This window comes from Convolutriloba macropyga, chromosome 13 (genome assembly GCF_964194025.1).
Source record: "Convolutriloba macropyga chromosome 13, txConMacr16.3, whole genome shotgun sequence".
Classification (NCBI taxonomy): domain Eukaryota; kingdom Metazoa; phylum Xenacoelomorpha; order Acoela; family Convolutidae; genus Convolutriloba; species Convolutriloba macropyga.
The window spans coordinates 13,173,792-13,195,143 of record NC_134480.1 but is presented as its reverse complement, the minus strand read 5'-3'; the positions used below and the strand labels follow the sequence as shown (position 1 = coordinate 13,195,143).

General features: G+C 36.0%; 5 protein-coding genes across 10 annotated transcripts in view; all 5 read left to right on the top strand.

Moving 5' to 3' along the window:
- Positions 1 to 21,352, top strand: part of LOC142351863 (striatin-interacting protein 1 homolog) — a 454,798-nt gene that overhangs the window by 384,236 nt on the left and 49,210 nt on the right. For 4 of the 5 annotated variants that reach the window (XM_075404099.1, XM_075404097.1, XM_075404098.1 and 1 more), the window contains exons 2-3: positions 16,564 to 16,818; positions 17,879 to 18,025. In XM_075404099.1, coding sequence (XP_075260214.1) covers positions 16,690 to 16,818; positions 17,879 to 18,025 — 276 coding nt within the window. In that variant the 5' untranslated portion in view covers positions 16,564 to 16,689. The remainder of the gene's footprint in view (positions 1 to 16,563; positions 16,819 to 17,878; positions 18,026 to 21,352) is intronic. The other variant, XM_075404101.1, reaches the window with a different exon arrangement.
- On the top strand, positions 4,858 to 5,285 carry LOC142351904 (large ribosomal subunit protein eL42-like). Its single transcript, XM_075404161.1, has one exon. The coding sequence runs from the start codon at positions 4,869 to 4,871 to the stop codon at positions 5,181 to 5,183; it is 315 nt and encodes a 104-aa protein (XP_075260276.1). The 5' UTR covers positions 4,858 to 4,868; the 3' UTR covers positions 5,184 to 5,285.
- LOC142351902 (small ribosomal subunit protein uS9m-like) lies at positions 5,422 to 12,655 on the top strand. Of its 2 annotated transcripts, none has more exons than XM_075404159.1 (3): positions 5,422 to 6,086; positions 11,296 to 11,497; positions 12,214 to 12,655. In XM_075404159.1, exons 1-3 carry the CDS (start codon positions 5,458 to 5,460, stop codon positions 12,565 to 12,567), a joined length of 1,185 nt encoding a protein of 394 aa, XP_075260274.1. In that variant the 5' UTR covers positions 5,422 to 5,457; the 3' UTR covers positions 12,568 to 12,655. The 2 variants fall into 2 exon arrangements, with proteins under 2 accessions (XP_075260274.1, XP_075260273.1); XM_075404158.1 differs by lacking the exon at positions 5,422 to 6,086 and adding an exon at positions 7,726 to 8,367.
- Positions 7,139 to 7,556, top strand: LOC142351905 (large ribosomal subunit protein eL42-like). Its single transcript, XM_075404163.1, has one exon. It carries the CDS (start codon positions 7,150 to 7,152, stop codon positions 7,462 to 7,464), a length of 315 nt encoding a protein of 104 aa, XP_075260278.1. The 5' UTR covers positions 7,139 to 7,149; the 3' UTR covers positions 7,465 to 7,556.
- LOC142351903 (pyruvate dehydrogenase E1 component subunit beta, mitochondrial-like) lies at positions 12,735 to 14,112 on the top strand. Its single transcript, XM_075404160.1, has one exon. The coding sequence runs from the start codon at positions 12,869 to 12,871 to the stop codon at positions 13,985 to 13,987; it is 1,119 nt and encodes a 372-aa protein (XP_075260275.1). The 5' UTR covers positions 12,735 to 12,868; the 3' UTR covers positions 13,988 to 14,112.

Here is a 21,352-nt window from a genome sequence, read left to right as displayed (position 1 = left end):
AAATTTACCGCATTCAACTCTAATCTTGCTTAATTTTGCGTTGAACCTTGGCGTAGATCTTACATATTTAGCGTTGAATTTTAGCGTTGATCTTACATAAATTCAACGCATTCAACGCTAATCGTACATAAATTTCCGTTGAATTTTGGCGTAGATCTTACATATTTAGCATTAATTTTTAGCGTAGATCCCACTTGTTAGAGATTGTAAAAAGAATTTGACATCGAAAATGCTTGTTTAGCTCCATAATGCTCCTGTACGACTTCATCTCGAAATTGCAGCAGAAACTTGCATGGGTGGAAAAGCTTAATAGCTCAGAGGTGCAATAGAGGGTAGCAAGATCTGTGCAATGGATAGGTTCTCGAACAATTGTGGAAGACTGAAGCACCTGAATCTTCCTACTATGGAATAGAGATGAAAGGGAAGTTAAATGGTTTAGATATTCAAGATCCTATTGAGGAGGATAGATACCGAAAGTTGCGAAGTACTTAGAAAGAAATACTAGAGAAGGAACGTCAGCTGCTTATGCAAAAGCCGAGCAAGAATGCGTTGATGTATCGGAAGAAGTTACCGGAAGCAATAGTGTGGACATTTTCAAGAATAGAACAATCCAACATTGGATGGCGGAAAAATTTAAAACATCACTTTGATGGAGAAATGACCCCCCGATGAAAAAACTGACAGGAGAGATGGCTAAAGATTAGAAAACTTAAACTTCAACATTCCAAAAAACGCACGAGCCAATACGATAAGAATTACTGGAAGCGTACAAGCCATAAAATTTCATCACTAATACTAAAACGAAACTTGAAATTGCTGACTCACCAAGACCTCTGTTAACGATGATTTAATGGAACTTCTTCGAAATTACTACTCAAAACAAACTCTTGTACGTCCACAATGGGCTGTATGCGTAGTAATGAGACGATGGATAAAATAGGGAAACGGTTACGCCAAAACCCCCAAACATGAACAACATCTCAAAATAATGAAAAAATTTCTTTGTGGCACAACACTTTGCTAAGTGTTGTGGTACAATGAATGTGGTAATTATGAATGGGAGTTTTTGGTTGCATGTCGCGTTGTTGAAAAACTGATGACAATAGAAGCAATATACATCAGAAGGCTGAAACAGTAACTAAACACGCTCGATGAGTACCGCGGATAGAATTTACCTTGAAGTATTTGTTCTAATGAAAAAAAAATGAATTCTGAATATCCAAAATTATTCGGGTACATGTTAATTCAAAATTTTGTCAACCCCAACAAGAAAAAGATAACAACATATAGGAATGAAAGTAAAAATTATTTTTCAGGAATAGAAAACAAAATACCCGCGAATTTTTTGAAAATAGAGATATAAAAAATTTAGGTAAAAAACTGTTGCAAATATGATCTTAACTGTGAATCATTTCGAATATTGTTTGCTATTTTAACTCATTTTTGTTATTCAATAGATAGATTCAAAGAAAAGTTTAAATACTTTGCGAATAATTTGGTTCAACTATCAACCTGACGTTGAACGCAATGTCCACGAACGCTCCTTTTTCAAAATCAATATATATTTTAATTGACAATTCTTTCTTCTCTGCAGCCTCAACTTAAAATTCAGTAAAATTTATATGTGATGAAAACCTCTAAAAACAGCACAATATAACTGACCTAGCCATCAGATCACACTAAAAACTGTTTGGAATTTTTTACAGTTGTCAAAAACAAACATTTTGTATAGACCCTACAAATATGCTCACAAATTTAATAATGCAGAAGCAAATTACTTTTTAAATGGCTTCAATAAAAAACCACTTGAAAATGACAGCTAAATAGCAGATTTATGGCTTATTATTTATGAGACAGTATCTTTAACCAATTGTCAGAAGAATTTATGGTCCAAACATTACAAACGAGATCATGTTAGAGAATAAATACGATGTTCAATGCTATCGCTGGGACCAAACACTGTGGTTAGTATTGACCTAAGAAAATTTTTAGAAGATAAAATGTGACTGTGAGCAAAGCGCCAGAAAGAGCGTTACATCTGGAAGTCGTGACAAGAATAGAAGAAGGGACCGAGTTATTTGGCCAAACGCAAATAAATATAAAACCGTAGGCTAAACCGGGTAAATTCGAGTATCACGGTTCATAATAACTTTTAACGCAATTGCTGAAGTTAAATTGTTTTAATTTTTTTTGAGCTGAACTTTGTCTATAATTTCTGAATTCAACGACTTCCTCCATTTCAAATATTTCACAAGAATTTAGAGGTACTTTAGAATCTAAGTTAATTACAAGGGATATTTGCGACAGATAATTGTTTTTTTGTTAAGCAAAAAACACCGAACCCGGAACAAAACCCAGTGTTTCAACTATCGGCATGGCCAGTGATTGTGCGGAAGAGGGAAAGCAAGTTTTGTCAACACGGCAATTGTTGCTGCGAGAATTGAAACACACTTTCTCGGCTCGGAAAGAGTTTGAATAAAACAAGCAAGGATAGCGGCAGCGACACAATACGGCATTGCAGAGAAAACATTGGGCAGCAAGTTGAGAGAAAAACGGCAGGCAAAACACTGTAGAAAAAGAAGAAGAGTCAGTTCCTGCGGTGTGACAAATTAATCAACATTGAGCAGAAATACAGCGGGTTGCTGGGAGTGAACAATTATTCAGAGAAGGGTATCAGAGCAATCAACTGGGAGTGTCTGAGCAGTCAGCGGACGTTCTTTGCGGAGCTCGGTTTCAGTGGTCAGTGATAATGGGCTGTTTCTTTGGAGTGAAAGATCTTCCTAGAAGAAGGGAACCCACAGTTTTTCAAGTGCGGAGAGCTGCATTGAATTACCACAAATAACAGGTTAATTCACATTAAAGGTGCGATTTGTGTCATTAATAAAAAATTTAACGTAACAACCGAAAATTGAGGCAGAGATTTGCATTCCTGAGCGAAATAAGGTGATTATCAAAATCTATTACAGTTTCCTTTTCAAATGAGTTAAGATTCCACTCAGTTTTGCACTTTTCAATTTAGCAAATAATTTAATGTAACAACCGGAAACTGGGGCAAAGATTTGCTTTTCTGAACAGAAAAAGGTAAGTATCGAAACTAATTGCAGTTTCCGTTTCAAATGATTTAGCAAATCATTAGGTTTTGGAATTTTCAGTTTAGTAAGCATTAGATTGTCTTATTTGGCTACCTCAAACATTAAAACGAAACTATTACCCAGAAAAACGGATATATACTTTAGAATCTAAAATTGCTCCAAACTAAAAAAAATTGTATATGTATATAACAATATATAACAGTACTGCAACATAACTGTAAAATAAAGGAAGTATCCCAGTAATTTAAGTCAAAATGGCAGAGGGTTCCGTATCAAAAATGTTATTGCCTGAGGCTCTTACCGGTTCAAATGATTTTGAGAGCTTTTTTACACATTTTGAGCTATTGGCGGAGCTGCAAAAATGAAAATGTACGGGACCTGCAACCTCTTGTGGAGCAGCTCGCGAAATAGATGAGCGGCCGCACTATTTTGCCCTCCGCTTACGGAAGTCTGCAATTGAGTTCTGTCGAACCTTACCGTAGAACGTGAGAGATAGCTACGATGAAACTGTTAAGGCTATCGAAATCACTACAGCGATAAACCTGTTGTTTTCCGCAGAGAGCTAGCGAGTCGTGTTCAGCACCCAGGTGAAAAATTAACGGATTTTCGGGGGGATTTAAAGCACTTAGCTCACAGAGCATACCCAGAGGAGTCACTTAGCTCATAGAGCATACCCAGAGGAGTGACAGGATATCCATGACCACTTAGTGCTCCGGGGTTTTCTGGAGGTAATACATCACAGTGAGGTTAGGTTAGACCTAAGAAAAACATTAGAAGATGAAGATATGACTGTGCACAAAGCGCTAGAAAGAGCGTTACATCTGGAAGTCGTGACAAGAATAGAAGAGGAACAAGTGCCTCAAATTGCTGCCATTAGACAAGATGACTCAGACAAATCCCTAGTCGAGGTGGTTAATTGTTTGGTTCTGAAATTACCGGGAAAAGCTGATGGTGATTCCAGTGAATATGGCGGTAACAGCATGTCGGTGTTAAGAAAGAATTGGTGATCTTTATCTCATTAAAGATCACCCTTTTGAAGCTCACTTTTACTACTACTAAAGTGTTATAGGAGTTCCTTGCTTACGAAATATAAATCGATGACGCTTTTACCGTGCTGAAATTCGTACGTTACTTCTTGATTGTGGTTAACACAATGAAGATTCCAGGTAATTAAACATCGCCTCTAGGTTACCTCTAGAAAACTTGTAGGTTAATTATTTTTGATCTTTTCGTTGGTGCGCCCCCCCCCCCAATATTTTATGCTCCCCCAGTTGCAGAGCACGTGCCATTACGCAGTAAATCATTATTGAAATTTGGCACGGGCGTCTCGGGGCGCAATTAATATGCAACCAGAAAAGATCCCATTTTTAAATAAAATCAGTTGAAGTGGTCCTGGAAGTGTGTCTTGGTTATGTTATGGAGGAGGATTTTTGAGATATTCGCCCACGGTTGGTAACTTCTCTTTATGGGTTAATCCAACCCTTGCACTAATCTGGCAGCTCATGGTGTAATGAACTCTACTATTGCAAATCTGATTTATTAGTTTTTGAATTCTCAATTGGTATGTACCCGAACCATATAACATGGTAACTTGATAGGCACAGCTATTGGTTTTTCTTTGAATGCAAGTTTACAATATATTTAGGAAACCATCACCAAAGTAAACCGCACATTCATATGACATCCTTTTATTAGAACGATATCTTTGGTCATAAGTCAAACTTTTGTGCAACGTCTTCTATGACCACATTTTCTTTTCAGATTGAGGTTTCCATCATGGTAAATGTGCCCAAATCTCGTAAAACCTTTTGCCCGGCGTGCAAAGTTCACCAGAGCTTCAAAGTCACCCAATACAAAAAGGGCAAGGATTCTTTGCTGGCGCAGGGAAAGAGGAGATATGACAGGAAGCAGAGAGGATTTGGTGGACAAACGAAGCCTGTGTTCCGAAAAAAGGCTAAAACAACCAAAAAGATTGTGCTCAAGCTTCAGTGCATGAAGTGTAAGAAGTACATGCAGAAACCACTGAAGCGTTGCAAGCACTTCGAGCTGGGTGGAGACAAGAAGAAGAAGGGACAGATGATCATGTACTGATTTATTTTCAGCCGGATGTTTGATTTCTGCCGAACTGAATGTTACGTGGGATATATTCTGCATCAGTATTTTTCAGTTCACTTAAATTGAATTTATGCCTCACTTATTTTTGAGAAATGGGTACAAGAAGTCAAATAGCAGCTAATTTCATAAATTTAAAGATAGTGAAGCAGCATGTTGAGATCATAATGAATTGGCTGAACTTTGTTCTATGGATTATCATACCTTTTCCTGTTGCAACATTTGTTGTTTTTCAGGTTTTTGATATGTAAACATGAGACGCGTCACACTTGTGCTCTGCCGGTTCAAAGGCGGACCAGGGGATAAAATTATGAGAGAACCTCCCCGTTTTAGCAGGCCTACAGACCCCTATCGCCAGGACCCACAACCTCCTCACAGGGTATCGCCGCGTCCTCCTGCTAACAAAACAGGAGCTGATAAAGAATTCATGCAGTATCAAATTAAACAGTTTGAACTTGGGAAACGACATTTGGGAAATATGATGGGTGTTGACTCCGAGTTAATGACACAAAAAGATATAAATCATGCTATTCGGTATTTATTTCCAACAGGGATATTTTCCAAACTTTCTCGACCAGTAATGAAAGATCCTCGCGAGATGTTTACCGTTTCAGCTCAACTAGATGTTGACGAAACTAAACGTCCGAGGAACCCATTCTTTTACACACCAAATGCTCAGTTCAGCAATCTGTGCTTCGTTATTTCTGACGCAATTGAGAAATGCGATAATGATCTTAGGGATGGTAAGAGGTCAGAGAGGTTGCTCCCTTATGATCCCAAATCGCAAAAGTGGTTATCAGCAGACAAACTTGGATCTATTATAAAGAGTTCAGTCTCAGATGAAAACATGAGTCATTTCAATTCTCTCGTCAGAAGACTGGCGTAAGTGTTGTTCCATCACTTTCATTAGATTTTTTGCTAAGCTTGATCTCAAACAGTTGTGTGATCTTTTGGATCCGGTTGATTTCTCTAGGTAATCTTTTTAGCTAGAATGGTACGTTATTGGAAAATTTCGGTTTTGTATTTTGTGCTCATTTTCAACATTTTCTCACCACTTCCAACTCTTGTTCAAAAATTCAAAGATTGAAAATTATTGGTCATTCATGACACTCACATTTGTGTTGACACTTGGTGGTCTATAATTTTTGCCCTCATTGGAACACTTTTTATTCATTCGTCAGAACATCTTCTTGGTCATTCAAAAATTGAGGAATATATATATTTGGTCATAAGTCAAACTTTTGTACAACGTCTTCTATGACCACATCATGGTGAATGTGCCCAAATCTCGTGAAACTTTTTGCCTTGCGTTCAAAGTTCACCAGAAGATTCCAGGTAATTAAACATAGCCTCTAGGTTACCTCTAGAAAACTTGTAGGTTAATTATTTTTTGGATCTTTTCGTTGGTGCGCCCCCCCCCATTATTTTATGCTCCCCCAGTTGCAGAGCACGTGCCATTACGCAGTAAATCATTATTGAAATATGGCACGGGCGTCTCGGGGCGCAATTAATATGCAACCAGAAAAGATCCCATTTTTAAATAAAATCAGTTGAAGTGGTCCTGGAAGTGTGTCTTGCTTATGTTATGGAGGAGGATTTTTGAGATATTCGCCCACGGTTGGTAACTTCTTTTTATGGGTCAATCCAACGCTTGCGCTAATCTGGCAGCTCATGGTGTAATGAACTCTACTATTGCAATTCTGATTTATTAGTTTTTGAATTCTCAATTGGTGTGTACCCGAACCATATAACATGGTAACTTGATAGGCACAGCTATTGGTTTTTCTTTGAATGCAAGTTTACATTATATTTAGGAAACCATCACCAAAGTAAAACGCACATTCATATGACATCCTTTTATTAGAACGATATCTTTGGTCATAAGTCAAACTTTTGTGCAACGTCTTCTATGACCACATTTTCTTTTCAGATTGAGGTTTCCATCATGGTAAATGTGCCCAAATCTCGTAAAACTTTTTGCCCGGCGTGCAAAGTTCACCAGAGCTTCAAAGTCACCCAATACAAAAAGGGCAAGGATTCTTTGCTGGCGCAGGGAAAGAGGAGATATGACAGGAAGCAGAGAGGATTTGGTGGACAAACGAAGCCTGTGTTCCGAAAAAAGGCTAAAACAACCAAAAAGATTGTGCTCAAGCTTCAGTGCATGAAGTGTAAGAAGTACATGCAGAAACCACTGAAGCGTTGCATGCACTTCGAGCTGGGTGGAGACAAGAAGAAGAAGGGACAGATGATCATGTACTGATTTATTTTCAGCCGGATGTTTGATTTCTGCCGAACTGAATGTTACGTGGGATATATTCTGCATCAGTATTTTTCAGTTCACTTAAATTGAATTTACGCCTCACTTTTTTTTGAGAAATGGGTACAAGAAGTCAAATAGCAGCTAATTTCATAAATTTAAAGATAGTGAAGCAGCATGTTGAGATCATAATGAATTGGCTGAACTTTGTTCTATGGATTGTCATACCTTTTCCTGTTGCAACATTTGTTGTTTTTCAGGTTTTTGATATGTAAACATGAGACGAGTCACACTTGTGCTCTGCCGGTTCAAAGGCGGACCAGGGGATAAAATTATGAGAGAATCTCCCCGTTTTAGCAGGCCTACAGACCCCTATCGCCAGGACCCACAACCTCCTCACAGGGTATCGCCGCGTCCTCCTGCGAACAAAACAGGAGCTGATAAAGAATTCATGCAGTATCAAATTAAACAGTTTGAACTTGGGAAACGACATTTGGGAAATATGATGGGTGTTGACTCCGAGTTAATGACACAAAAAGATATAAATCATGCTATTCGGTATTTATTTCCAACAGGGATATTTTCCAAACTTTCTCGACCAGTAATGAAAGATCCTCGCGAGATGTTTACCGTTTCAGCTCAACTAGATGTTGACGAAACTAAACGTCCGAGGAACCCATTCTTTTACACACCAAATGCTCAGTTCAGCAATCTGTGCTTCGTTATTTCTGACGCAATTGAGAAATGCGATAATGATCTTAGGGATGGTAAGAGGTCAGAGAGGTTGCTCCCTTATGATCCCAAATCGCAAAACTGGTTATCAGCAGACAAACTTGGATCTATTATAAAGAGTTCAGTCTCAGATGAAAACATGATTCATTTCAATTCTCTCGTCAGAAGACTGGCGTAAGTGTTGTTCCATCACTTTCATTAGATTTTTTGCTAAGCTTGATCTCAAACAGTTGTGTGATCTTTTGGATTCGGTTGATTTCTCTAGGTAATTTTTTTAGCTAGAATGGTACGTTATTGGAAAATTTCGGTTTTGTATTTTGTGCTCATTTTCAACATTTTCTCACCACTTCCAACTCTTGTTCAAAAATTCAAAGATTGAAAATTATTGGTCATTCATGACACTCACATTTGTGTTGACACTTGGTGGTCTATAATTTTTGCCCTCATTGGAACACTTTTTATTCATTCGTCAGAACATCTTCTTGGTCATTCAAAAATTGAGGAATATATATATTTGGTCATAAGTCAAACTTTTGTGCAACGTCTTCTATGACCACATCATGGTGAATGTGCCCAAATCTCGTGAAACTTTTTGCCTTGCGTGCAAAGTTCACCAGAGCTTCAAAGTCACCCAAAACAAAAAGGGCAATTTAGATCTCTCAAACTAGCAAAAATCAACTGAGAAAATGTGAATCTTAAAGCGGAAAAGTGTATTTTTTAAATTCTAATGCTGTGTTTGCAAATAACGCCTCATATATCAACAGAACTAGCAAATTTAGTATTTTCAAAATTTTTAAGACCTAAAAAAATCCCGTCATGAAAAGAAAATCAAATCAAACAAAAACCTTAGTGAATTTTAAATGGAAATCTTCTCTTACCTTTTTTTTCTTCTGTTCCTTTTTCTTTCTATTGTCAGAGCCAATCGTTCGAACTAACCTATTCTGGAATAAAGAAGAATTTGAGAGTTAGAGAGGTTTTTGTGTCGCCAAATTGAAAAATTGAATTTAAATGTTATACATAATTTTTTTCGAAAATTTTAATTTTTTCTTTTTATTTTGAAATGCTCTTTGAACTAATCTTTTCCATTATTTGAGTGGTTCTGTAGATTAAAAAAGCAAACAATTGTTGTTTTTAAATCCTCATATGAAGAGCCAACGTTTTTCGTTTCTTTTCCTTAATTCGCAAAAAATTTATTAAAATTTTTGTTTCTTAAACACTACTCTTACTTAAAATTGCGAAGAGGACAAAACATAAATTTTACTGATAAATAATATTTCTCCGCGGTTTTCAATGAGAGTAGAGGGATAGTTTTTGATGTTCCTTAACGTGCTTCTTGACACAATTAGATGCGGAGAAACTGCCAGAAATTTTGAATTAGAAAATCTTCATTAATTGCTGCGGGGTTGTTAATATATTCAAGACAAGGAATTGGTTTAGTGGTTCTAGCAGATAACAAACCCATCTGTTTTTTTTTAAAAAACAATTTGGGCCCATTAAAACTTTAAGGTAGAATTCACAAATTTTACATTGAGCGATACCATTTGCTCAAGAAGTATACATCTAATTTTCCAGAAAAAATAATCAAGACCTAAATCAATTACGACGAGCCTTGAGTAAAAGACCAGATGCCAAGAAGGATCTTTCTGGTGGCGAGATTTGTGTGTGTTATGGCTTGTGTGGGTGTACGTATATGTGTGCGCGTGTGTGTGTATTTGTTTTAAAAATGTGATGTGTGTAAGAGGGACAAAAAAGGAGAAATCTTAGAGAGTTTGTTCCTTTAACTGTTAAATAAAAATAGAGGCAAGAAGCAAAAACTGTCAGAAGTCTTCAAGTACTTGAGAAACGGCTTAATATTTGCTACTGAATGCCGCTTCAAGTATCCGAGAAGACGAAAATCTATTTTTATTTTTCGCTGATATCACATTGAGATTTTTTAAAAATAATTGGCCCATTATGCTAAAAAGCTCATTTGTAATAGAGATAGCTAGTTTTAGAGAGTTGGTTCGTTTAAATGGTAAATAAAATGTAGAGGCAGAGGACAAAAGCTGTCGGCATACATGTAAATTACAGAAATTACGTAGTTTTTTCTAAAAATGGCGGCATTAAGTAAGTCCAAAATCAAAACAGTTTGTTTTCGGATCTCGGTGACACGTTTTGAGATATTTTTTATGTTCATGAATTATCAAAGTTTATAGAATTGCTTGAAAAAGTGCACGCAAAGTTTTTTAAGAAATAGACAGGACCTAAATGAACAGACGAATCTTGAGTATTGACCCATTAATTTTATTTGGTGTTGTTTTTTGTGTAAAATGTGTTGAGTGTTGGTTTTATGGTTTTTTCTTTGTCTGTGTTTCAAATTGTTCTGCTCTTACCTTTCTAGAAGCTGGCGAAGAGTTTTCGTTTCTGTCTGCCAAAAATATGGCATGTTTTTGGTTAAAATAGGACAACTAATTTTCTCCAATGCATATGGTTTGCTTTCGGATACCCATGGCGGGTTTTCTGACAATTTTAAATTTTTTTTGCAACTTTGAGAGATATATTCGACCATTCTGTGCAACGCACTGAACCTTCTTGTTACTTTCTCTGACAGGAAGTAGCTATTACCAATCAAACAATTTAGACTGATAGAGACTGCAAGCATTTATGTTCATTTGAGAAAAGATCAGCCCTTTCGGAATCCAGTATTGAGTATTTTTTATGTTGTGTAAAACTATCTCGGAGATTGGCAAAACTGTTTTAATTACGTTTTTGATAGCAAGTTATGGCTCTTCGGTAAACATGAAAGAAATTGCAGCCTTAACCTAATGTTCAATTTCTAAAAAAAACTGCTTGACAATATTTTTAATTGCTCTTGAACGAAGTTCATAGCAATTATTTTTCTAACTGGATTTTTGCCAGATTTGTGTTCCAAGTGTTGACTTCGAATGAGTTTCCGGCGTTTTCTGTAATCCCAATGCGTTAAAATACCCAGAAAGGATTACTCAAGTTTTTTTAATCGAAAATTGAGCATTCCTTAAGCTTGGCCGGCAAAAATAGAGATCCCAAAATTTTTAGTAGTATTCAGTATGTATCGATGATGAATGCATGTAATGGGATATTTAGGTGTCATCCAATGGCAGCAAAGTACGAGGCACTGCTGGATGTGTTCAGAGTGAAAACAGACTCATCAGTCAGTTCATCATTTGACGGCAACGAAGGGCGAAATATGGCTCCAACTATCAATAACGTCGACGGATTCCTCCAAAGCAATCCCTACGACAGAGTCGCTGTAGCCAAAGGGAGCAAGTTCACTGCCAGAGCAAAGGTTGTATAACTGGGTTGTGTTCTGCACTTAAGTGTCCTTTAATATGGTTCACAAATTTTATGCAGCCTGATTGATGATGTCTCGATCCTTGACAAAATTTTTGTCCAAAATCCAGTAGTGATGTTGGGTTTTTCCTCATTATATTCCACCGTTTCAGTGGTGAAATAACGTATAGCCCCCCCCCCCCATTCAGTGTAATCATACCATAATGGGGGGCTATAATATGAAATACCTGTTTTTTAAATAGTCCTACGAGCTCAACTCTTATTGCGCTTCAGTCATTTTCCACATCTTTGTTGGAGCAATTTACAAATCCTGTTTTTCTACTGAAGGTTTTTTGTTGCATTGAGTAATCTCGATCAAATTTCGTGCGCGCTCCTTTTCGCTCCCATTAAACCTATAACAGAATTGCTAAAAGCCCGACTAGTACTGATTTTATGCCATTTGAAACATAAAATATTCTACTAATCTGCTACTAGATATTAGATGCAAAATAATTTTGATGGCTACACGAAGACTTCAGTTTGAAAGCGTCCCATTATGTGCCCAAAACTTTATCTTTAGCTTAGCCTGGCTTAGTACAGTCGAATAATAATTTGCAAGGTTTGCGAGGGTCTCAATCATTTTGGTTTTCATCATAGTTTTCAGTCGGCGCGTTCTTAGTAAATTGCATGTTTGGTTGAACTTTCGGCTATTATTTTTTGTTTTATGTTTAGGTTGAAGTAAGACCTTGCAAAGAAGACGAAGAACCACAGGTCACTATCAACGGACGCCTTCTAAGTGAACATTTTGACTTTATACAAGACAGAGAACAAGTCATGTTTCCAATATCAGTCACCAAAATGTACGAAAAGTTTCACATTAATGCCACCGTCGAGGGCGGTGGTCGAAGTAGCCAATCAAATTCCGTTAGACTGGCATTGTCCAGAGCTATGGTGCCATTTTTAGAGGAGAATTTAGTGGAAAAGTTAAGACTGTCCGGTTTGTTGACAAGGGATCCGAGAAGGCGAGAGCGTCAAAAGATTGGACAGAGAGGACCTAGACGCAAAAAGCAGTTTAGAAAACGATAACACGCCTTAATTTCACATTGATACTGATATTGTTTACAGTTGTTGATAAATTGAAAGTAAACTGACGCTTAATTTAGTATTATATGCAGTTTTTATCGATGCATAAAACTAAGTGGACTGAAAGAATGAAAGAATCTAAGCTGATTACGTACTGCATTTTATGCGAAACTCAGTTAAGAATTTTTAATTAAAAGCGCAAGAAACAGCTAGCAAGCTTCAGTCTTGTCATTATCAGACGCGTGAAACAGGATACCAGTAGATTGTATTTTGCGCTCGGCTATCAATACTGTTTTCAGAAGCAATGTTGAACATGAAGCGGTGCCTTACTATGCTGTCCAAGGCTCAGAGACAAGTTCAATCTCTGCAAATGCAACAAAACAGACTAATGGCATCGCAACAAACGACGATTCGAGATGCACTAAACAGCGCAATTGACGAAGAAATTACCAGAGACGATCGAGTTTTCCTGATGGGCGAGGAGGTTGCGCAATATAACGGGGCGTACAAAGTTACGAAGAACCTGCACACAAAATGGGGAGACAAGCGTGTTATCGACACACCAATTACTGAACTGGGTTTTGCAGGAATGGCTGTGGGTGCGGCATTTGCAGGTCTGAGACCAATCTGCGAGTTCATGACGTTCAATTTCTCGATGCAGGCCATCGACCAGATTGTGAACTCGGCTGCGAAATCCCATTACATGTCGGCTGGTGACGTCAAATGTCCTATTGTATTTCGGGGTCCGAATGGGGCAGCGGCTGGAGTTGCAGCACAGCATAGCGTTTGCTACGGAGCCTATTACTCGCACGTTCCAGGACTGAAAGTCATTGCGCCATTTTCTGGTGAAGACTACCGAGGACTTTTGAAATCTGCGGTTCGTGATGACGATCCTGTTGTTTTCCTTGAAAATGAATTGGCCTACGGAAATCCTACAGAAATCAGCGAAGAAGCCAAGAGTGAAGATTTCCTCTTGCCCATTGGAAAAGCGCATATCGAGCTTGAAGGCAAAGACGTCACTATTGTTTCGTTCTCGAAACATGTTGGACTGTGCCTTGAAGCAGCTCAGGTCCTGAAACAGGAATTTGGAGTCGAGGCCGAGGTTGTCAATTTGCGGACGTTGAGACCTATGGATACAGAGACTATTTGCAATTCGGTTCGAAAGACTAACTATTTACTCACAGTCGAGGGTGGATGGCCCCAAAGTGGTATTGGAGCTGAAATTATTACTAGGATTGTGGAATCCGATGCTTTTGATTTTCTAGATGCTAATCCTATGCGAGTCACACAAGCCGATGTTCCGGTGCCGTATGCGGCAAATTTAGAGCGACTAACGATGCCTCAGATTGAGAATATAGTTGTCAGTGTGAAACACATGCTGAACATTGAGGTGCACTCTAACATTAAAAACTATGCGCATTAGATATGAATTATTATAAATGATAGCAACTAAGTTTTTACTTGTGAAGTTCTTTTCAATAGTTCTAATTTGATATCTTGAAAGCAATTAATCTTCACAAATGGGAATTAAATCTATTTTCGGTCTTCTCTTTCGTCCATTTGCTAGACATGAGAAGTAATTTCTAGGCAAATGAGCTGCAAATAGTGACATGGTAGGCGCTGAGAGCCATATTTTTTTTAAAATTTATATTCGTAGTCGTGTCATTTAACAGTACTATTAATTCTCCAATGCAATGAGTCAAGATGTAATGTTGTTGCATGTTTTTTTAATCGATGCAAGCAATTTATGCTAGCTGCGGATGAGCTCGTAAAAAGTGTGGAAATGTGGATTGAAATAAAACTCTTTTTGATCATCAGCAGATTATGGGCAGAATGAGATATTTTTTTGTTGAAAGACCAGTATGGTCTGTGTTCATACATCTGTTAGGACGGGACCAAAAACGCCGAAAAAAAGTTGCCACTCTTTGACTCGCACCATTTTTTTCACTGGTCTCCGACCGATTGTTCAGAATAAATTTGACTTCAGAGTAAAGTTATTGTTGGTTTGTGTGAGTGTAACTGTAGATTAGTTTCGTTTGTCGATAGCGATCTTAACATATTGAAGCCAACCGCTCGGCAGTCGTATAAGACCAATTTGCCCGACTGTGGTCGGTTATGTTCTGTTTATGTTTGAAGAGAAGCGGATCGCCTCAATGCTCTAAGGCTGTTACTTACTAACTTCGAAACTGCTGGAGTATGCTACCACAATTTTTTCAAATTGTACGACTCAAAGAAAATTCAAATATGGTTTAGAATTTGGAAGAATCGACGTAGTCACGGAATTATGATCAGAAAGTGCTCTTGCTTTCCAGCTGACTATTTTTGCCTTTTTATTTTTTCACTTGCTCTATAAATATTTGGTTTCAGGTTTGTCAAGATGACCCCATAAGTAATAACTAGATGATCATGCTCATTTTTTGTTTATGGAATCAGGAAATCAATGAAAACTATTAAATGCAATCCGTAAAAATCTTGCAATAGTTTTAAATGCAATCCGTAAAAATCTTGCAATAGTTTTAAATGCAATCCGTAAAAATCTTGCAATAGTTTTAAATGCAATCCGTAAAAATCTTGCAATAGTTTTAAATGCAATCCGTAAAAATCTTGCAATAGTTTTAAATGCAATCCGTAAAAATCTTGCAATAGTTTTAAATGCAATCCGTAAAAATCTTGCAATAGTTTTAAATGCAATCCGTAAAAATCTTGCAATAGTTTTAAATGCAATCCGTAAAAATCTTGCAATAGTTTTAAATGCAATCCGTAAAAATCTTGCAATAGTTTTAAATGCAATCCGTAAAAATCTTGCAATAGTTTTACTGTTTTAAATTTCGCCCCCTTAACAGTTCTGGACACGTCATATTTTTATTTATTTGTTATTTTTACTCATTTGAATTGAGTTTTAGGCTCTAGAAAGCATATTGAAAGATTTCGAGTGGAAAGTCATGAACGGAGCTTTTGATTATTAATTTTAACAAAAGTATTATTGGAATAACAGACTCGTTTCCTAAAAACAACAATTGTTCATTTAAAAGCTCGTGCAATCTGTCAGTATGCTGGCATCATGGCATTATCGTTTTTCATGAAGCAAAGTTTTTCATGTTTTTTTCGGTAATCAGACTGATTTAATTAGTTGCTCTCGAGCGCGGTTTGAAGCATCTAATGTGTTCATGTGTGTCTAATGCAATATTTTCGCTTGGCCGTTTCGACTTTTCGAGTGACTTCAATCATGCTTGACTTTTTGATTTTTGCGTGATCTAAATTGCTCTCTGGTTCACAATTCTAATCAGCTTTACTAAATTGGCATCATTTTATTGAATGTAATCAATTGAAGAGAGTGCTGGGTTGGTTTCCTTTTTTGACTTCAAATATTACTCGTGGACAACATGAGTACAAATAACATCATATGAAGCTCCTTGATAAACTTCATGTCTCGCTTCTACCCCTTTATTCGTAAACGTATGTTGCAATAGAAGACAGTGCGCGTCAGTTGTTCGACAGCGTTCCGTCTGATTTCATTTTCTCTGCTCAGGTGAACAAATCTTTTGTTTTTGTCAAGCCTGTGTGAACAAACTAATGCAATTTAAAAGAGATTATATGTTTTCTCGCAGCTCACAGAAATTTTGGTTTTTTTACCCTATACGAATGAGCTAATGCGTGTTTTGACCTGATAATATTTTGTTTGGTGCAATAAATGGTGGTGTAATCCATTAACATTATTATATACTCTCATAAATGTAGAACTATCAATTACTATGGTCATAGTTTAACGAGGGCATGAAACGATCGCGAGGTGGTGTTTAGAAAATAACAGCTGGAAAATACTTTTAAAAAAGAGCAAGAGGAAGATTTAGATAATTGTATTCTATGTACTTTCTATCCATTATTCTACCACCAGGATACTTGTATTGAGTTCAAACAAGTCTTCAAGTCTGATTTAATTGGTAGTTTTGCTTATCTACGGAACTCCTTTAGGTGATAACTAGGTCTTTTGTCTTTCAGGTACAAAATGTGAGAATTACGAATTGACTGCCGGAAACTGGAGATCACTGTTCCAGAAATTGTCATTTCTATAGAAGATTTTGTCAGTTTTTATGTAATTTAGCGTATAAATAGTTACTATAAACTATGAGTGGAGAAAGAGACATCTCTCTAGATTTGGACAGGGATGAACAGCTCGAGGAACAGATTCCACTCAAAGACTTCCTCAGTAAGAAACAATCTCTACAACAACCCCAACTGAACGATGACTCACAGGTACTTTCAAATTTTATATTCACTATGAACTTGATCTGTTCATATTATGAACTGCTCCTAAATAATTACTTGGTAATTTTTATGTCATGTTGGTATTTTATATGCGCTATTATTAACAAATGGTTATATGTTGAATATATCATATTAAAGCGTAATTTCCTGAGCCGGTATGTGAGGAAAGTTTCCATATTTATTGATTAACGAACATCACTTGGAAATTCATCAATTAATCAAAATTATCTAGAATGGCTTTGCTGTTTATTTTACTCAATTGTGGTTTTAATGTATCTTTCAACCGGTCATAGGTTTGAAAGCAGTTCATCCAAAGTGAATCAGTTATATTTCTTTAATAGTTGAAAATTGTCTAACAGTTTAAAGAACAAAACAAGTGGTAGATAAATAAAAGTTGCTTCTTTTTTAAAAGTCTAGGCTGTTCTTCAAGACTTGATGATTAATGCTGCTTCATATGAGTTTTCTAATTTTGGTCTCTTTTTCTAAATTGACTTCGAGTCACGTGGACTCGAATTTCGAGATCATAAGTTATTGGTTGTAATGCTGCATTTTTTGCGTCGTATTGCTAGAATTCATAATAAAAATATTTTAAACTGAATTGAAGAAAGTGTCAGATTATTTTTTTAACCCGGATATAAAACTTGAGCATGTAAAAAATTTTGAAAAAACAAACCTGGTGAATTTTTCATCTTTTTGTATTCTGTTAATGAATGAAGCCATTGACCACCACTGCGACAGTTGTTGACCGGGGTATATGGAAAAGCTTTTTTAAACCTGCAGGCGTATAAAAAGGAATATCACAGGAATATTTTACCACATGAATATCGTTTTGGACAAATATTTATAAATCTGTATCATCGAAGTCTTTTGTGCCATTATATTACGAGTGTTTTGGATAGTTTTAACTGAAAAAAAAAACGAAAATCATTTTTTTGCTTTCTAGCTTGAACCCTCCTGCTTGTGTTACCTTGACACAATAGTCGCAATTGAGTAGTGTTGCTTTTTGGCAGAGCGGTTTGTTGTTTTTAAACGGAGTAATCTTATTTAGAGTGAAAGAAAGAGCGAAGAAGATTCTTCTCTAGATTTGGATAGTAAAGGAATGGAGAGTAAAGTGCCACTGTCGAGCAGTCCATTCAAGCACCTGCTGAGTGAAAAACAGCCTCTGCAACACCAGCAGCTGGCCGATGACTCACTGGTACATGTCACTATTAGATCTTTGATTCGATTACTCTGAAATCAATATTTTGGCAATTATTTGATCAGTCTTTAAGTTGTCGATATTTTGGATTTGTCGGAAGGTTTATGGGATGGTCAGTTTTATAGTTCTTCATTCATGACATTTGAGTTGTGCTTGGCTTACGTTTATACTGTCTTTTCGAATTTTAAGAATTTTGACACATCTGCTGTAAAAATTAGCGGAAGATGCCATTATACTATTTCGTCGAGTAATAAAAAATTTACTGCACTCATTTTTATAGACGATTCCCCCTGTCGTCTGATTATTGGGCTTTATAATTGGTTTCGAACAATGTTTGAAGTTGTTATATAAGTCTTAAGACGCGTTGTTATGAAAATGCCTGCTTGAGAGGTGTGACTATTCGAGTAAATTTTTAGGGTGAAACCCACTTCAGAAGAAATAAACCCCCGCCTTTAATTACAAGTTCTTCTGACTTGATTCGATTGTATTTCTAAAAACATTGGGAGTTTGCCATGTAAATTTTTCAGTCGATTTCTGTTTTCGAAGAAGTGAAGAAAAGATAGGCAATTGCTTGATAATCTTCTCAAGCAACTTCTGAGCAAAAGAACGGCGTTTCCTTGCCAAGAGAATTTTGCTACAAATTAAAGAGAATAATTTGTAGCTTTTTAGTCATTTTTATGTCCTGAGATTGCATACTCACGTTCGAAAGTGACTTGAACATTACGTGGCAATTTCATCAATTCTTAATTGCTGCCGAACGAAGCTGAAACAATTATTGCAGTCGTTTGTCATACAAATTTTTTGCTCCACTGTTTTGAGTTTTGTAGTTACTTTTTGCATGCGTGACTTCATGATTTTTGTTCCGACCCTCTTGAGGGGGGAGGAACTATATACTCAACTGGGTTTTTTTTTTTTTTGTTCAGTCAATTTTCGCCGCTCGATATATTCACCGTAGAGAGTTGAGACTGGTATCATTAGAAAGCTCGTCCAGCGTAAAATATGAAATTAAAAAGATTTTTTTAATTTTCGTTTTCTACAGGGAGTTATCGAGGCTTAAACTTCTGAGAAAAGAAGAGTGAATTCACGTTGTTTTTATTCACATTTTCCGGAATTTTTGCCTAAATTTTCGTCAATTTTGCTAAAATTTGTTATAATTTTTAAGAATAGTGTCGTTGATTTTATTTTTGAAGACGAACAAACATTTTTGATTGTTTTGATTTAATTTTTTGGTCAAAAAATCTGGATAAACATTTCAAAATTTAGCCTTTTTCATCAACAACAGCACGAAATAAGCTACTTTAGTCCACTTTGATTAAATTTGCCTACAGTACACCCCCAAACAACACTCATACAATCTTTGTAGACTCAGAGGGGGGCTATTTCTACTTCAGAGTCCGCAGAGAGTGCCTTGTAGTTAAAACTTTGCCGTTTTTTGCTAACTTTACTCGTTGATTATCAAAAAGGCAAAATTTATTTTGAGTTTCAACTCAGAAATTATCTATATCTACAACATTAGAAAAATCAATTGTTCTTAACGGACAATAAGTATTATCAGGGGTAGTTTTGGGCCATTCTTGGACTGTTACAATCCAAAAAAAATCGGGTTGTAATCAGTCGGTCTTTTTTTTTAAAAAAAAAAAAGACTTTTTTATTAATAATAAAGAACAGAACATATCAAATCAAAGCTCAGGAGTGATAGGTCCAACCAATTCGCTTGCTAAACAGCTCAAGGCTAATGCATTTAGTTTTTTAATTGAAAGTTTATGGTCGTTTCTTTTTTGAAAATAATTGACTTTTCAATAAATAATGGCTTAATTAACTTTTCCTCTATTTTTTTCTTAATTTGTTCAACTTCCAGCTTAGTGTCAGCAAAAAAAGACTGCTTCTTCTTTCTACTCAGTTAACATTCATTCTCGGTTGCAGTTTTAAGCCTGAAATTATTGTTTTCTGGCTTTGATACTACAAGATTTTAGATTTTTGTTTGTTTTGATATTTGCCAGTTTTTCACGTTTTCTAATTTTGTCACATTATCACATTATTGACAGTTCTCATGTCACCTTATTAGCATTCAAATTAAAACACAATTGAACATATTAAAATCCTGAAAGATATAAATCATCGTTTTAATGGCCTCGACGCCTCTTTCTTGAAGAAATCAATTGAATTTTTTAATTTTGTCTTAACTGTCATTTATACTTTGTAGTTTCGGTCGTATGAAATTTCCTGTATAGTGATAGCTTTCATTGACTTTTCATGGAAGAATAGAAAAACCGATTTTTTGATATTAGCAGATATATGATGGCTTTTATGACTTTCAAACCCATCGTTTTCCAAAATTAAAAAAAAACTTTTTTAACTTCGCAATTTTGTTCTTTTTATGTTTCTTTTTGTTACCTAATCTCGTTAGTTGATTACAGGTCAAATATGGCATTATGGGTGTCAAGGGAATAAAAGGGATTGGTGTCCCAAAATCTTTTTTTTAAAGATTTTGTTATGACCTTACTGGCTTCGACACCGCTTTTTCACAAAAAAAAATTAAATTAATTTGATTTTTGTCAAATTTGACGTTCTTTTTGTAGATGCAAGAAATATTCTGGATAATTACAGGTCTCGAGGGTTTCCTTTTCATGAAAAAACGAGGATATTTAAATAGCTCTTTTTGTAATAATGCCTTTCATGACATTGAATGTAATTTTGTTTCGAAAAAAAATTAAGTATTACATACTTTAGCACTTCGCATTTTTTTCTACTTGTTACCTAGTCTTACTAATGAATGGCCACGTACTACATTATAGCTGTTTGAAGAAGGCGCAATCAAATATATTTTGAGTGCCAAAATTTGGCTTGACGGTTTTGACAGCGTTTTCTGGCAAGTTTCAATTGAAATTTTGTTTGTTCTTTGTTGTTCTTTTTAGCCGCTCTAAAAATGAATAAGATCAGGTCCTAATGCCCTTCTATAGAAGCAGTGGTAATCGCAAATTTGTGGTAATATTAATTTATTCCTAATGGTATTTATTACTTTGAAGTTAATTGTTTCAAAAAAATAAGTTAATTTTTTTTACTTTTCTGTTTTTGTTCTTTTTTGTATAATTGTTACCAAACCTTTTCATGGACTGGTCGCATATGTTTTCTGGTGATTTATAAGTTATTTTTGTTTAGTTTCAGGTTTATCTGACGGTATGTTGACTTTGTTATTAAATTTAGTTTTTAAGAGGGACATAAATTTTTTGATGTAATTAATGTTTGTTGTTGTTGTTGTTGTTTCATTTTGCTGTTCGTTTTGACTCGCTTTCTTAATATTGATATATTACAGCAATCTAATGC